Raw genomic sequence first — 17,015 nt, forward strand, 5'->3', positions numbered from 1 at the left:
TGGTGCATGGCTAGACACAGACTGAGGAAATGCGAGAAATTCAGACTAAGGCAACAATCGGAATGTTTGTGGGTAGAGCAACAATACAAAACAATGTTGGCAACCGAAAAACCAAAAATTTGCCAGACGTTCCAAAATCGGCGGGATTTTACTGCAAAGAGAACTTGAGAACTTTTGTTCATATATATATATAAATATTTCATAATTTCGTCTTGTTTAGGACATCAGTTTTTGATTTTTAGTATTTTATGTTGATTTTATTATACTCGATACAAGAGTTTTTTTCCTTTCTTTTGTTTTATAATAATTTATTAATTTCGTTGGACGTATTAAGCAATTGATATTGAACATTTGTAAACATTTAAGACAAAAAGACTAAATCTCTTTCATCCTGGGAGAAATGTTACATAGAGTTCATCTTTATTAATTCTAAGTTACTGTTGTTTCATTAAGATAAAAAAAAGATGATAATATACAAGATGTCATGAATATAAAACAGAAAGAAAAAAAGTCTTGCAAAAGATGGAATTATTTACTGATGATTGAAATGGGATGCTATCTGTTTTGTGCTTCAATATACAAAATATATCATTATAAACTAACAATAAATACTGGAATATTAAGATTTTATTTGGGAGAAAATAGGAATAATTTTGTAGGATTGCGAAGGATTATTTATAAATGTACAGTTTCGTTGGAGTTGGTTATTTAAATTAACCTTTTCTCCTAAATTAACCTTTCTCCCTCGTAAAATCACTTGGTCCTTAACACATTAGAAAATCAACTTAGCTCATTCACTGAGCTTTATAATTTTTGTAGTTATCTGAAACATCCATCTGTCGATGTGACTGTGAAACTGACTGCTGCTCCCTCTCCTGCCGCAAAAAAAATCTCGTTGGATCAAAACATCCAATATATTTCAATCGAAAATTTTATTGTAGGCATTATATCTGGAGAACTACACATAGTGTAGCCAAACCTAGACTATCACTTAACTCAATATGATGATGTGTTTATTCCGTAGAAAATACGAAAACTCGATTTAGGTACTGTTCAAAAATTCTGCGGCCCCTTCTCCAAAAACTAATTATTGACCAAGATTGCAAACTTTTGATTTTTTTTTTTTTTTTTGACGAACAAGATATTTACACACGTCAGACTTGAATGTACGTATTTTGGTCCTATATTGAATAGTTAAAGTTTTTACTTCCATTACGTGATGAATAACCTATTAGAATACTTATTTTAAAAAGTTAATATCCATTAATTAGTGTTAATAAGAAAAATTACTAATTATTTATAAGAGTCTTAAAGTTGTATTTATAATAGTCTTCTACAAGTTCAGTTGTAGAAGATAATTGATTTTGTGTATGATTGTTATTAATACATGTAATATTATTCTACCGTGTTAGGTGAATACCGGGTTAGATGCTAACAGTAATCAATATTATTAAATCAAAGTAAATGACGTGTTTAATGATTGAAACGAGCTTAGGGGGGCTTCTACCACTCGATTCAACATCCATTTATGCGTCTGTTCTACGGTAATTTTTGTAAAATTTATCTAAATTTTAATGAAACTTGATGAGTGTTTCGTTTTCTTGTTTCTTTTAAATTACGAGTTAATCCTATTGCTTGCGTTTGCAATAAATGAAGAGTTAGAATGTGAAAAATCTATCTCATGGTAATAGCTTTCCCATAATGTGATAGAACAATTCTACCCGATAACTGCCTTTAAAACATATTCGATTTCGATGTAATACTGTGTATATTTGGTCTAAGGCATCTCAACTATTTCCAGTGACTGGAGATAAAAAAAATCCAGGATAAGACGTCATTTCTGGTAGTAGTAGGTAAATTCAACGTCGACTTGAAAGTTTTATATATATAAAAAGTGATAAAGGATTTTCCTCCGATAACTTTTGTAAAAGTTGTTCGAGTTTGACGCAATATATAATTTACAATGAGCTTTTCCAATTACCCCAGTTGCTTGCTGTTGAAATCAGTCAAAAATAACGGGGTGAATTTATGTTCCATGATTAAAAAAAGAAAATGAAAGAAATAGAAAGATACATTAAATAGTGAATAGCTTGAGATTTAAGAATTATTCCCATTATTTCGGGAGAGATCAGCCAATGTTAAGGGTGAATTCGTTACATTTCTTTTTTAAAGTGAGTTATCAGTTCCGTCTTTACTTTTCACTTTTTCTGCAAGTGCTACAGAATTAAAATAAATAAATAAAAATAATAAATAAATAAATAAATTTAAATTTCTTTGTAATTTTCTAGTCCCAATCATCTAAGACAGTAACATTATAATGTATTTAAATATTCACTCTTCGATGACTTGGAATGTATTTGAAAATACTCTATTTTGCTGAATATTATTTTGTACATGCCTTCGATTCCCGGTGGGGGCACTCGGTCGAAAAAGTGTAAAACGCTTTTTCAGGTCACCTACCTTGAATGAGGTTTTCCTCATTCACACCAGGCAAATGCTGGGATGGTACCTAACTTATAGGTCCCAGGCCTCTTCGTTCCTTCCCCTTCCCCTGATATTGTGCTCGCCGAGGGACGTCATCCCTCAAACATGACGAATTAAATGGCCTTAGGTGCCGAAAGCCCAGAAATCTATATCCTAAATCCTATTTTGTATATGTAGACTAAATACTGTACTGGGTGTTAATGAACTCTATATAATGAATATATAAAGTGTTTCCTTTCATCGAATGAAAGAAAAATAGTTCTAATGAAACATGGATCTGAAAACGCCTCCTTTCAGAGCTATAAATCACCGAAAATAGGGCCGTGGTATCTCAGTGATAGAGTGTTCACCTCTGGTGCATAGGATCCTTGGTCTGATCCCAGCTCGCGCCAAGTGAACTTTGTGGTGGACCAACGCTGTGGTGTTTTAAAAAGTGACTTTTTGCGTTTTGGACGATTTATAACTCTGAAAGGAGGCGTTTTCTGACCGTTTCATTGGAACATTTTTTTCTTTTATTTGATATAAAGAGTCACCTCCTAAATTTATGATACGAAGTTCATTATCACCCTGTATAATTTCTCAGAAAAATTGTAGTTTTTTTTTAAAAAAAATCTCAATAGTTTGAAAACTGTGAAAAAAGCAAGAGTGAGACTGATAAGTGTCTTTAACAATAACTTCCCTAAAAAAGGGATTTTTACAACAGCACGTTCTTTCCACGAGGCTTCTAAATGATAAAGCCTATTACTTGTGGCTAAACTCGCAGATAAAGAGCGAATTCACCCCTAAATTTACGAAAATACTTCAGAAGAACCTTTAAATAATAATAATAATAATAATAATAATAATAATAATAATAATAATAATAATAATAATAATAATAATAATAATAATAATAATAAATATGGGATTGGAGGAGGAAGGGAAGGAAAAGAAAATTATAGAAAGTACCATGTGTGTAGGCATTATTACTAAAAATCAGTCGGGTATTACGGTAGGTTAATTTAAAATTCTTATAACTTATTTTAATAATATTACTTCTTTCTGCTGAATTATTAATATCTGAATTGAAATTAATAAACAAAATACCGGTATTGCGTCAAAATTCCTTTGATGAATATTTACACCTGAAGTAATTCAAATAAACTTGATCATTCATTCCTTTATAAATTGAATGGTGTTAGGTTTAACTATGTATCCATATTGGTCTAATTTAATAACAGTAGCTGTGCATTTTAGCTTAAATTTAGTTGTCACTAACACTTGACAAACATTATACTGTTAGAGAATTTTCATAATTAGTTTTGACTGATAAATTGAAAATAGTTATCTATTGTGTGTTTTTTAAACTTCTATGCTGGAATTGAAATCAGTCAAGTTGTACGATTTGAAATATAATAATAATAATAATAATAATAATAATAATAATAATAATAATAATAATAATAATAATAATAATAATAATAATAATAATAAACTGAATTTTGTAAATAGTAACTTTATTTTGATTTCTTTTTTCAGCGAGATGCCTTTTTATGACCACGAATGTAGTGTTTGTTTTTATTTTGTAAAAATTCAGAGTGTAGATCATTTGAATATTTTAAAATATGACGAGAAATATTAATTTAATATTTATTTAATTTTTATACACTACATATTTAAGATTTATTTATTTATTTATTGGAAGCTGTTCTCAGTATTGCTATCATACAAAGGACTGTGTTGCTTCTTATTGGCTGCTTGTAGCTATAAAGTTATTACTATTTAAACCTTGGTTGCTGTGGTTGAATGGTTAGCGTTCTTGGATTGTATGCAAAATATCTTGCTTTGAGACTCGCTGGGAGCTTATGTAATTTGAATCCAACGTAAGATTTAGGTTTATATGAGATATAACTATGGAATTTCAATGTTGGTGAAGGACGTAAAATGCGATCATATTGTTGTTACTAATGCTAATGTTTTTAAAAATTTGCAACTAAAATTTTATTTGGAGAAATTGAGCAAGGATGAAAATAGTGCTTTTATGAATTGGTAGTTCATAATACTACTGCTTTATGAACTAATACTTCATAATAATGGTGCTTTTATGAACTAATACTTCATAATAATGGTGCTTTTATGAACTAATACTTCATAATAATGGTGCCTTTATGAACTAATACTTCATAATAATGGTGCCTTTATGAACTAATACTTCATATACTAATGCAAAATCCCACACTAAATCGTGAGTATTTGTAGCTCTTTAATAGAATCAGTTGCCGTTTTGCAAAAAACTATAATGTCTATTGAATTTCCATATTTTATCCAGAAATAATAAATGGTCTTTCACGTGAATGTATTAATTTTGTTCCGTATCCTCAATGCTTCTATTGCCACGTTCACTTAATTTGCATTATACAATTCCGAAAAATGTGTAAACAAAACGATAAATATTTATAATCTTCTAATCGTCACTAGTAAGTAGTAAACTTTACCATCATCATTCATAACTCAACCTTACGTAATACCTTGGAAATATATATAAATCTACTTTAGTATATGTGTAAAAATTCTTATTTAGTATTAAAATATCAGGAGGTATGTGTACATTTTTTTTACTTGCTGAATTATCTGATAACTCTTCAGCGCAATATTTAACAGCCTTCCAAAGAGAATATCAGGTGAAGGCATTTTCTTCGCAGCATTCAAGATTTAACTCAAAATTATATACTTTAAAAAGAAAATCGATGTCACATTTCGTATTCTGTCAGCAATTTCACGTGCTTACGTTTCTTTCTTTTAGCTAAGTTTAAGCACGTATGCTTTTTAGTGCACGGTTCTGGGTTGAATACTCGATAAATGTCCATATATTTTTGTTATGTGTGTATTAACACTTTCGCTCCTCGGTTAATATCAGGGTGGAAAAAATCATGATATTTTTTTTTTTTAGAAAAATCATTTTTGATGATTTTTTTTATTTAAATCAAATCTTTCTTCTCGTATAATACAAGTCGCGAACTGAAGAAAAAGCATTACGAATTAGTATTAAATGCCAATTATACCATTTAAATAAAAGTATTGGGGTTGAATTTTGAATTAATCCCCAATCGTTAACCTATATCAATCCCAAACAATGTTTCTTAACAATTTTAAATTATGGCTGCTCTTTTTTTTGGTAAATTATCTGTCAAGCATCATCCCTATTTATCCTAGGATCATGGTTCACACCTAATTCTCTTCAGAATAGAACAGCCTTTAACCCTTTGGGGATCTCATGGTACAATTTGTACCATACCGGGTGTTTCATGGTACATTGCGTTATAACTCTCCTATTTGAGCTTTTTCGTCCGTTTTTTTTTTTTTTTTTTTTTTTGTTTTTCAAGTCCAGAGGCATTGCAGAAGACATTACGGATGGTTTCACACCTGCCTGTGTCGAGACATAAGAGGTGATGACGTCATAAGTCTAAAATTTATATTTCCGTGTAATACTTTTTTTGGGGGGGTTATGTAAAGTATTTTTGGCGGGCTTATTTTTGCACGTAGAAGATTGAAATTTTGCACAAACATGCAGTCTACCGAGTAGTATTTACCAGATTTTTTCTTCAGATTTCTGCGTTAAAACAAGGGGGGATCCAGAGGGTCAAAAAGTTGAAAAAAGGGATATTTTTACCCAAAAATCCCGTTTTTCCTCATTTTCCCGCCTTAGATACACGATGGAGACAAGTGAATGGTACCGCCTGAAAGGCAGTTCTATTCTGAAGAGAATGATGTGCGACACATGGCCCTAGGGTAATTAGGGAAGTGTCAGGGAATTTTTTATCAAAATATACTTCTGTATAGGGGAATTTTGGACATTTTCGATACTATTTTTGTGCTGGCTTATATTTGCACCTAGAAGATTAAAATTGTGCGGAAACATTCAGTCCACCGAGTAGTATTTATCAGATTTTTTTCAGATTTCTGGGTTAAAACAGGGGGTACAGAGGGGCTAAACGTTGAAAAAGGGAAATTTTTACCAAAAATCCCTTTCACGGGATTTTCCCGCCTTAGATACATAATGGGGACAAGTGAATTGTACCGCCTGAAAGGCAGTTCTATTCTGAAGAGAATGATGGGAAAAACATGACCCTAGGGTAATTAGGGATGTCTCAGGGAATGTTTAAAAATTTCCCTCTGTATACGGGAATATGGGACATTGTCGGTATATTTTTTTTTGGCGGGCTTACTTTTGCACCTGGAAAATAGGAATTGTGCATAAACATTCAGCCCACCGAGTAGTATTTACCAGATTTTTTTAGATCTCTGCGTTAAAACAGGGGGAGTCCAGGGGGGCTAAAACTTGAAAAAAGGATATTTAGACGCAAAAAATCCCGTTTTTCCTCATTTTCCCGCCTTAAATACATGATGGAGACACTTGAGTCATACCGCCTGAAAGGCAGATCTATTCTGAAGAGAATGAGGTATGAACCATGATCCTAGGATAAATAATGACGATGCAGTTGCTGCTTGACTGAAAGTCTAAAAAATAGCCCCAAAACCCTGGATCTCTTAAGGGTTAAAACGGTAACATTCACATTTTCCCGATCATGTCCCTGAAGCGGAAAAGTTTGAGAGAAGTCGGGAATTTTTCAAATTTTGATCCCCTCTGGACTCCCCTGTGTTAACTCATAGATCTCAAAATCAACTGGGAAATACTAAGAATGTACTAAATGTGTGTACAAGATTTCAAGCTTCCATGTCTATCTTGAATAGTAAGGGCGGGAAAATTATTTAACAATGAGCTAAGATCATCCTCACAATACTCCAAATGACCCGGATGTAATATAAAAATGTCCTCAGACATCCCTATTTATCCTAGAATCATGACTTGTACATTATACTTTTCAGAATAAAACAGAGTTTCAAACGGTACCATTCAAATGTCTCCACCGTGTAGGCTATCTGGGGCTGGAAAATCACGAAAAAAGGGATTTTCTGTTAAGAAATATCCCTTTTGTTTACTTTTTACCCCCCTGTACCGCCTCTGTTTAAAGCCAAAGATCAGAAACAAATCTGAAAAATACTAAGGGGTGCAGTGAATGAGTGTCCAAAATTTCAAACTTCTAGATGCAAAAGTAAGCCCGCGAAAAATAATATCCCCAAATACTCCAGATTCCCGTTTAAAACAGGATCTCAGGTAACAGTTTCCTGAAACATCCCTATTTATCCTAAGATCATGGTTCGTACATCATTCTCTTGAGAATAGAACAGCCTTTCAGATGGTACCATTCGTATGTCTCCATCTTAGGCGAGAAAATCGTGAAGAAAGCTATTTTTGTTAAAAATATCCATTTTTTTTTTACATTTTTGCCCCTCTGGACCCCCCTGTTTTCACGCAGAGATCTGAAATCATCTGAAAAATACTAAGGGTGCACTGAACGAGTGTACAGAATTTCAGTCTTCTGAATGCAAAATGTAGGCCCGCCAAAAAATAATAAAAATAGGCACAACAAAAAATATCTTTTTTTTAAATTTATGACGTCATCACATCCTATGTCTCGACGCAGAGAGGCGTGAAAGCATATGTAACGTGCTGTACAATGCCTTCAGTCCTGAAAAAACAAAGTAAAAAGCTTTATTGGTACTTTTTTAATCGAATAATGAAGATTTTATCCTATCACCTAAAAATAGGTGATATAATTTAAAAGGTTAAGCGTTAAGGAAAAAGTACAGCAACGCTTATCAAAGTAATACTTTTTTCCACAAAGTTACTGATATTTGGCAGGGGCATATTTTTAAAGAAATTGTAACTAGCTTGCGGCACGAAATACATAAATATTGCCTAAAAGTTATAAAATCTAAAAAAATTTCGGAGAGGGGATAGGACACTTTTAAATACGCCCTATTATCTGGGAATAAATATATAGATGCGCACACAAAAGAATCTTCGCCTCAAATGTCGATGGTGATTTCCCTGTTGGAATAGTTAACGATTTACAATATAAACCCTATGTTACGAAGAGAAGAAAACAGAATTGCCTTGTTACCCGTTCAAAACGGAATTTTTCCTAATCATCCTCTGCATGACACTTGTTTTCATACTATGCTGTCTGTACATACTGTACAGTTGTGTCTCACTGTATTATGATTATCATCTTCCATAATCGAAATAACAGAACAGAAACGGGACTTTGCTTATTTTCACTTTAAATTATTTCTGAATTTGATTTAAATCAACGACTTTTATTTAAAAAATCAAGTGATTTAAATCAGACTGATTTAAATCAATTCACCCTGGTTTATATAATTATGTAAATTTCAGTTTTCTGGCAGTTCAGTGATTTTCTAAACATATGTAATCAGGTATTAAAAAAGAAGGTAAGCATATGGGATTCATGGCAAACAAATCTCTAAATATTTGGTTTGAAGATGAGAACAAGACTTATTGGTATTGTTCAATGAAAATGCTACAATGGTGCTTCAACCAAATGTTCTTTTACTTACATGAAATTGAAAAAGAAATTTAAAAATCTATAAAAACTCTATAACTGGTTTCATTTACATTAGAAATATACAAGAAATAACAATAAGGAAAATGTTCTGAAACCAGCTATAGCAGTGGCGGATCCAGGGGGGATCGAGGCGATTGCCTCCCCCCTCCAGAAGAGGAAGCTTTCTTATTTTATACATATATAAATAAAACCCATCCCAGAGTGTGAAGCTCTTAAAAGTAGCTCTAAGTAGCAGCATGACAACCCACCGCCCCCAGAAGTTGGTCCTGGATCCGCTCCTGAGCTATAGGTAGTTTTGTTTTTGATGGCACAGTGCAGTGTGAAATAGTCTTTCAGACTTCAGGACGTTCGCACCTTCACTGTTAAACATAAAGAAAAGGTGGAGCCCGAATAACTTTTCTACACAATCGACCACAACTTGCAGAAGATAACTGAGAGATTCATATGTAAGATCGGATCTGACCTAGATTCGGGGTCAGTCCAGTTTTTAATAGATTATATATTGAGTCTTACTTGGGCTTAGGATTGAAAGTTCCAGCATCATGACGGAAATTGCGAAAGTACCATAACAGATATATACATCTGCAGCCTGGGGACTCTATATTATAATATAGAGTAATATCTGATATTAACTCGAACATTCAACATTCTTTAAAGTTCGAACTCAACATTCTTTAAAATTTGGAGAGCATTCAACATAGCAAATAATGAATTCAATTCTCCTTCATCTCGTATCTATTTTTTATTTTTTTCTGAAATCAACAATTTGTCCTTTCATTTGAACCAAATGGATGATAATTTTTCCGCAGCATCACAAATGGGTGCATCAAGTATTGAAACATTTGTACGCCTTCAGATTCTGTAAATAGGTCTACCATGAATTGCAGATAACATCTACAGTGACAATATATTTTGACGCCAATGCAAGGGCATACGAAAATCCATTCACAGTTGTCGCATCATTATCAGGCTTTTAAGATCAGTGTTCTGCAATAGAGAATACATGCCAGGTATAGGTAAGATATTGTTTGTGATGCTTTAATGAGGTAGTGATTCTTATACCCTATTAACTAAGATAGTGGAATACTACCTAAGTATAATTAGTGTTTTATCATTACAGTCGTAATTATTCGTAAATATAATCTTGACTAGATGCTTTTAACTATTCGAATGATGGTTTTTTCAGAAGTTAGTGCATCTTATGAATGCTGAAAAAAAAAAAAAAAAAACAAAGTGTGAATGGGTTTTACTTACCCATTTATATGATAAGTATGAAGGATCTATGCATATTTTTATATGTATTTTCTATTAGGCACTTTTCTTTATTTCCATCATAGGGGAGTACAAATTCGACACGTTACATCACAATGGTCGAAAGAAATATTTGGAATTCGGAAAAGTGGTGAGGGAGGAATTAGTGCCAGGAGTACAAATTGTTTGGCTTTTTGACCCTGCAGACATAGAAAAGCTGTTCCGTTCTGATGGGAGGTATCCAAATCGCAGAAGCCATCTTGCTCTCGAAAAATATCGCTTAGACAGGCCTCACCAATATAAGAGTGCAGGACTTATACCGACGTAAGTAATATGCTCTTCATTTATTTTTCCTGTAAAAATGTAAGTAAAGCCTTTATTCGCTCTGGTATGATTTTGCTTTTGTAAACAATTTCCGTGCTTAGAGTAGAATGACATATAAGCAAAATTAAAATGTATCCCTCCGCGCTAAGTTGTCATTAGTCGTTACTTTGTCAGTCATGTAGCTCAGACTCAAAAAATATGCAGTGTATCATCATTGAATTTGTTCACTTAAAATAGTAGCACAATTATATATATATATATATATATATATATATATATATATATATATATATATATATATAAAAAGAAATCATATATGCCAACTATAAGATCATAAATAAACAAGCAGAGTGTATGATTGTGTATGAATGTCTCTTTACCGCTGTGCTATACTATACAAAATTACTTTTTCACTTTCGAGCGACGAAAGGAGAAAAGAAAGTATGGGCTGATCGTGATGAAAGAAAAAAAAATCGAGTTCTAGATTTCAACGGAGTGACACGTTTCATGGCCTCTACATGTCAAAAAATAGATTTTTGGATATGTCCATCTATTCGTCCATGCTGATGTATGTACACTAGCCTAGGTCATAGTATTAAGACAACGTATCCAGACCAAATTTTAAACCTAAGGGTTTTATATTTCCCTATGAGCTATTTTTTTAAATTTCTACTCTCAAACTAATAGTAGTTTACTGAAGGGTGAAAAAGAATGCTATTTTCTCGGAAACGACTCTAACGATTTTGTTTATATTTCACAAAGATTTATGATTATCTTTTTAAAAAGTTCTTAAAGTGTAGTTTGATTTTGTGATGAGTTCGTTTTGAATGATTTTTCAAAAACATCTGAGGCGATTTTATTCGTATTTCCTAAACATACATATTGTTGTCGTTCTTTATTAAACAATCCACAAGGAATGGTTTACTCTTGGAGGTTAGTTTCTCAAACAATTCACTCGAATACGAAGTAGACGATTCTCTTCATATTTGAAAAATAAGTGTTTCAGTAACAACTCTATAATGTGGCCTAAGTCATTATTTCTGAAAATTTCCAAAATATGTAGTTTTGTTTCTCAGAGTTTTTTTTTCATAAGATTTTATCAAAAATTTCATAGGCAATTTTGTTCGTATTTCATTAATAACCCTATTATGTGGCATAAGCGTTTTGCCATGAAAAAGTCTACAAAGGGTAGTCTACTTTTCGGCGTGACTTCTTTTCAGACGATTAAAAAGAATTCAGTCGATTTTATTCATATTTCATGAACAGATATTTCATTAAGAACCTTATATCATGGTGTAAGATATTTCTCCTGAAAAATTCGGAAGGGGTAGTTTATTCTTGGAAATGATTTTTCTTTTTCTTTCTTTCTTTCTTTCTTTCTTCTTCTTTTAAGATAATTTTCTCCAAAATTGCTTAGGCAATTTTGTTCGTGTTTTATAAATAAATATTTAAGTAACAGATCTACAATATAACATGTCATTCAAATGAAAAAGTCCACAGCGAGCAGTTTAATCTTGGAGGTTGAAGTTTCTTCGAAGTTTTCCGAAAACAGCTATTCTAATTTTCTTTTTATTTTATAATTAAATATTTCATTAATAACTGCACCATAACTTGATATAAGAAATAAGTGCGAGAAAGTTTAGTGTGGTGCTCCTATCTTTTGTTAAGGTGAACTACCTCAAAGGATTCTTACAGAGTTACACTCTGTTCCTCTTACAATTTCCATAGGTGTTTCTCTAACCGGGATTTCATACATTCACTTTTGATTCATGTTTTCCAAATTTTTAGAGTTAATATTGCAGAAGCACTAATTTCATACATTCACTTTGGTTTCATATTTTCCAATTTTTAGAGACATTATTGCAGAAGCACCAGTAAAATAAAACTATCAGATTATGTCCGAATAGTTTACATTAGATTTTTCTTTAGTTTTCGGTGGGATCTTTTATGCACACTACGCCCACGACCATATAGAATGTTTGTCAATAAGTTGAATAAATAGGCCATGGACAATATCTTTTTTTTTCTGTTTTCTTTGAAATGAAATGAACTGGAATTTTGATTATGTTATTTTTACTGCTTTGTTCTCTAAGTTCAGTTTAAATGTCCGTTTTCTTGTTCAAAAAATATATTTGCCTCGTACATAAATTAAATTAAATTTGATTATTAAATATTAAAATTATTTATAATTTTCACGAAGTAAAAAACATTTGAATAGATCTGAAGAAAAAAAATGAGTAACATTATTAAATTAAAATTTCAGTTTATTTCAAAGAAAAAAGAAAAATAATTTCCCATGTAAAGAAATGGGTTTACAAATGATGCGGCAGGTGCTCAACACCATTGAAAGCTAAACATGTATTCGTTTCTTTGTTATATTAAATTAATTTAACACGTATTAGCAATTTTACTCCTAATTCTACAATATCTATTATTTTGCAGCTATCAGTTTTATATAATAATTTTCATTTGTACAATTAGGAAGTGATTTGTATTTTCCCTCGCTACAGGATACCAAGGTTCCAGTAACCACAACAACTTTCTCAGTACATGTGATTTGTCCTTTTGTTTAAATTAAGTATATTCTAAGAGCGGGCACGATATAAGAACTCAATTGCCAATTTTATAAACCTTGTTGACTATAATTATATTATTTTGAATTAAAGATACTGTAAATACAAAATATAAAAGTAATACAGTTATCATTTCCCTGTTATTGCGGAGTGATCATGCTTCCTTCATGTTGAATGTGTTCTAACATATCCAGAGGGTGATCTACAAACCAAATTAATACAATATAAATTTTTAATTTCCAAACGTATTTAAAAATGGTATTAATGTTTGCAATATTTAAGAATTGTGGTGTCCTAGAAGGAAGGTTATTTTCTCACGGTACTTTAGAGCAGTGGTTTTCAACCGATGCGTCGTGCCGCACTGGCGTGTCTCACAGTCCCCTAAGGTGTGTCACGAAATTTTAGAATTTAAAGGAACAGTTCGAGTTAAAAGCAAGTTTGGTGCAATAGAAAGGGTTTTTAAAAAATGAGAGAGACGTATTTTTTAAAATCCTGATAAGCAGTGTCATTCAGCTTCTATAGGCGTTTGTTTTTGATGAATCGCAAATGCTGACGTCACCCGTGGGCTAGCGAGTAATTCAATGTGAGTCAGCAACCACTCCCCAGCAACCACTCTCTTGTGCGTGCAGTGTATTTAATAGATTGTTTTGGGTTCGTTAACAGTCTTGGTTTGTGTTGAATTCTGGAGGAACGTGTTTGTTAGTTGCTTTTCCTGCAGCATTAGTATAAAAAATAGAGAGAGAGAGAGAGAGAGAGAGAGAGAGAGAGAGAGCAGTGATCATGTGGTGTTGTACGAAGCATTGTTTTTTCTAGTCATGTTTTTTGGGCTTTCTAACTCCCAGAGTTTTGAGTGCCCCCTGGAAGAGACCAAAATATGTCTATAATATAATAATAAATAGAATAGTACCGTGTGAAAATATATGTTCCTCCGAATGCTAAGTGTATCCCCGGAACATTTTTTCTGAAAGAAACACTGGTGTAAAGTAGAAAACACGTATTAGTACAGCACGTGCTGTCTGCGGTTGTAATTCTCGTGCGATTTAAGCTTTTTTTTTACATTTCCAAGTCGTGAGAAGTCACTAGATCGATATAAATTATTGCTTAAGAAAATCAATATGAAAAATTTTGTGCCAAATGAAAACACTCGTGTTTGTTCCAAACATTTTGAAGAGACCATCTTCAAGCAGTCGTGTTTACTGAAAGAAAAGCTAACGCCAGGAGAATCATTTACACGCAAACTGAGAAAAAATGCTATTCCACGTATATTATTGAAAGGTTTAGAATTCGGGCTATTGAACAAGCGCCGATGTATATCTAGTTATCAACGAAAAAAATCATACAAGACGCAATTGACGGTTGTAGTCAAGACGAGGCATTAGAAGGTGATAGTGACGGTGTCACTCATGATTCTGAATATACTGTTTTAGAAATAAATGTAAACATAACTGCTATACAATGTTAAAAAAAGATGAAATGTTTGAATTTTACGTCCCACGATTATGCCTGTTAGGCTAAAGGAGACGGTGATGAGTAATGAATGAAAGTGGGAGGAAACGGGAGAACGCCGAGGAAACCCACGCACACGGTGCTTGTACACCACAAAGTTCACTTGGCGGGGGCTGGGATCGAACCCGAGACCCCAAGCATCAGAGGTGAACGCTCTGCCACTGAGCCACCGCGGCTCCGCTATACAATGTGAGTTAGGGAGTGAAATATACTGACTTGCAGAAGGAATCCGTGACGATGTCAGTGTTCCTCAGGACATTGATTCATGGTTTAATTTTTCTGTATCAAGTGACAATGATAATGAAATGGAGGACGAGAGTTGTTCCACGGAAAGCGATGAGAATAAAACAAATTTAATCAGTAAAGTATTTTTCGTATTCTGGCAAACTTAAGAAATGTTATTTCATTTCTGCCACATATGCTACATATCTTGAAGCACAAAATTATAGGGTCATCGTTAAAAATTGCAACAATACGTGAAAATGAACATACTTATTTTTGGGAATAGGAACTATGATTAAAGAAAGGGTACTTAGGAGTTATAGCAATCTCGTCAGCCAGCTATTTAAATGATATTGGTTTCAAAATTTTAGTTTCTTGTGTAAAACACTGAACTTATGCTTTGTAGGAAAAACTTTTGTGCAATTATATAAATAATAATATAAAACTTTTGTGCAATTCACCATCAGATATTATTATTTTCTACATGCGAATTGCACTTTAGAACATGCCACCGCACCACTCACAAACGAAATACTACTTGGCACTGTGCATATGGAAACCTGCTGTTGACCACAGATGACGTCATCAGAAAATCATTTTTTCCGTTGTTACTCGCTAATGACTGAACGTATCGCGATCGAACAAACACCATTCCTTTTAGAATTTTCAATTCTATAAATGGAAATAATTTGTAAAAAGAAAAGTATTTCTAAGTCGAACTGCTCCTTTAAAAAAGTATAAAGAATTGAATAGTAATTAGTTAAAATCGAGACAGACCGTATCAGTCAATACCTCCAGTGGTAGCAATAATGCTCAGCTATATAGAGTCATTATAACAACTAATTGGTTTCACTATTATAATAGATAATAATAATAATAATAATAATAATAATAATTATTATTATTATTATTATTAGTAGTAGTAGTAGTAGTAGTAGTAGTAGTAGTAGGAGTAGGAGGAGGAGGAGGAGGAGGTTCAGTAAAGTATATCGTGAGTCAAAAAAGGTTGAGAACCACTGCTTTCGAGGTGGACAATTAAGATAGCTGAGTTGTCATTGTCTGCTATCTCGTTTTGCTTCGGCGAATTTCAGATAACATCATTTCATTAGTGAAACCTTTTTATGGCAACAACATAAAATTTCAATTCAAATCGGTTATGTAGAGGGGTGCTCTTCTTAAAAGGACTCAACGATTTATCATAGATTTGCTAATCAGAGAGTAAAATTCACATATAGGTGAGAGAGATTTGTTAGATTTATGTTGATTTGTCTCATGTCTTAAGGACCTTATGGTACTCATTATAAGATTTTGTAATAAAATATGTAAGAATTTACATTTTTTATGTACTAAAATCGTAATAATTTGCTTTTAGAAATGGACCAGAATGGGGTAAATTACGTACTGTTTTCCAGAAGGGCTTAAGCCGCCCACAGAACGTGCGCTCTTATCTCCCACCTACGCACGATGTGGTAATGGAATTCATTGGTAAAATTCAAAAGCTTCAACAGCCTACAGCAGATTTCTCAAACGAGCTTAACAGGCTGTTTCTAGAATGTAAGTAATTAAGAATATAATTATAATTTTATTGAATACCTAGTTGTGTCGTATAATACTAACCTAAGAAGCCAAAATGGTCTGAATCAAATTTTTACAAGATATATAGTATTCATACATTTCCATGAACTATATTTTACTTTGTTATACATAAGCTATTTACCGCATTTTTTGCGCAAAATAACAAGTCTTAATAGTACACGAAAGTATTTCAGCTTTAACACCAGATATAGAAACAAAAAAAAAAAAAAAAAATGTATTAGAAACATTAAACCTATAATTTCTTCCTTTTACGAATACAAGTGTGTTCGTAAAGTTGTGCAACCCAAAGTTTGATTGCGTATATCTTTTAACACAAAAACGATAAAGACCTGAGATTTGAAACAAATGTAACTGTGTTCTGTAACGAAAGAAAGTACCGAAAGTGTAAAATAAAAAATGTACTAAGTGAAGAAAATCAATATTCGGTTGCAGAAAATCGATTTCCTGCGGGTGAATCCCTGTGTATATGTGGAGTATGCATCAACATTTATCCATTGGTGCGAAAAGTTGATGCAGTGTTGCCATGTGAAAAGGGTATTTAATGCAAATCCTTTTTTTTTTTTTTTTTTTTTTTTTTTAAATACAGAAA

At 32.6% G+C, this 17,015-nt stretch overlaps 1 protein-coding gene across 3 annotated transcripts in view; it reads left to right on the forward strand.

Annotated features, from left to right (window-relative positions):
* Window positions 1-17,015, forward strand: part of dib (Cytochrome P450 302a1, mitochondrial) — a 151,764-nt gene that overhangs the window by 63,173 nt on the left and 71,576 nt on the right. For all 3 annotated transcript variants that reach the window (XM_081759926.1, XM_081759923.1, XM_081759924.1), the window contains exons 3-4: window positions 10,292-10,529; window positions 16,203-16,384. In XM_081759926.1, the coding sequence (XP_081616052.1) occupies window positions 10,292-10,529; window positions 16,203-16,384 (420 nt within the window). The remainder of the gene's footprint in view (window positions 1-10,291; window positions 10,530-16,202; window positions 16,385-17,015) is intronic.

The sequence above is a fragment of the Thermobia domestica genome, chromosome 5, assembly GCF_964235325.1.
Source record: "Thermobia domestica chromosome 5, izTheDome1.hap1.1, whole genome shotgun sequence".
In the NCBI taxonomy this organism is placed as follows: domain Eukaryota; kingdom Metazoa; phylum Arthropoda; class Insecta; order Zygentoma; family Lepismatidae; genus Thermobia; species Thermobia domestica.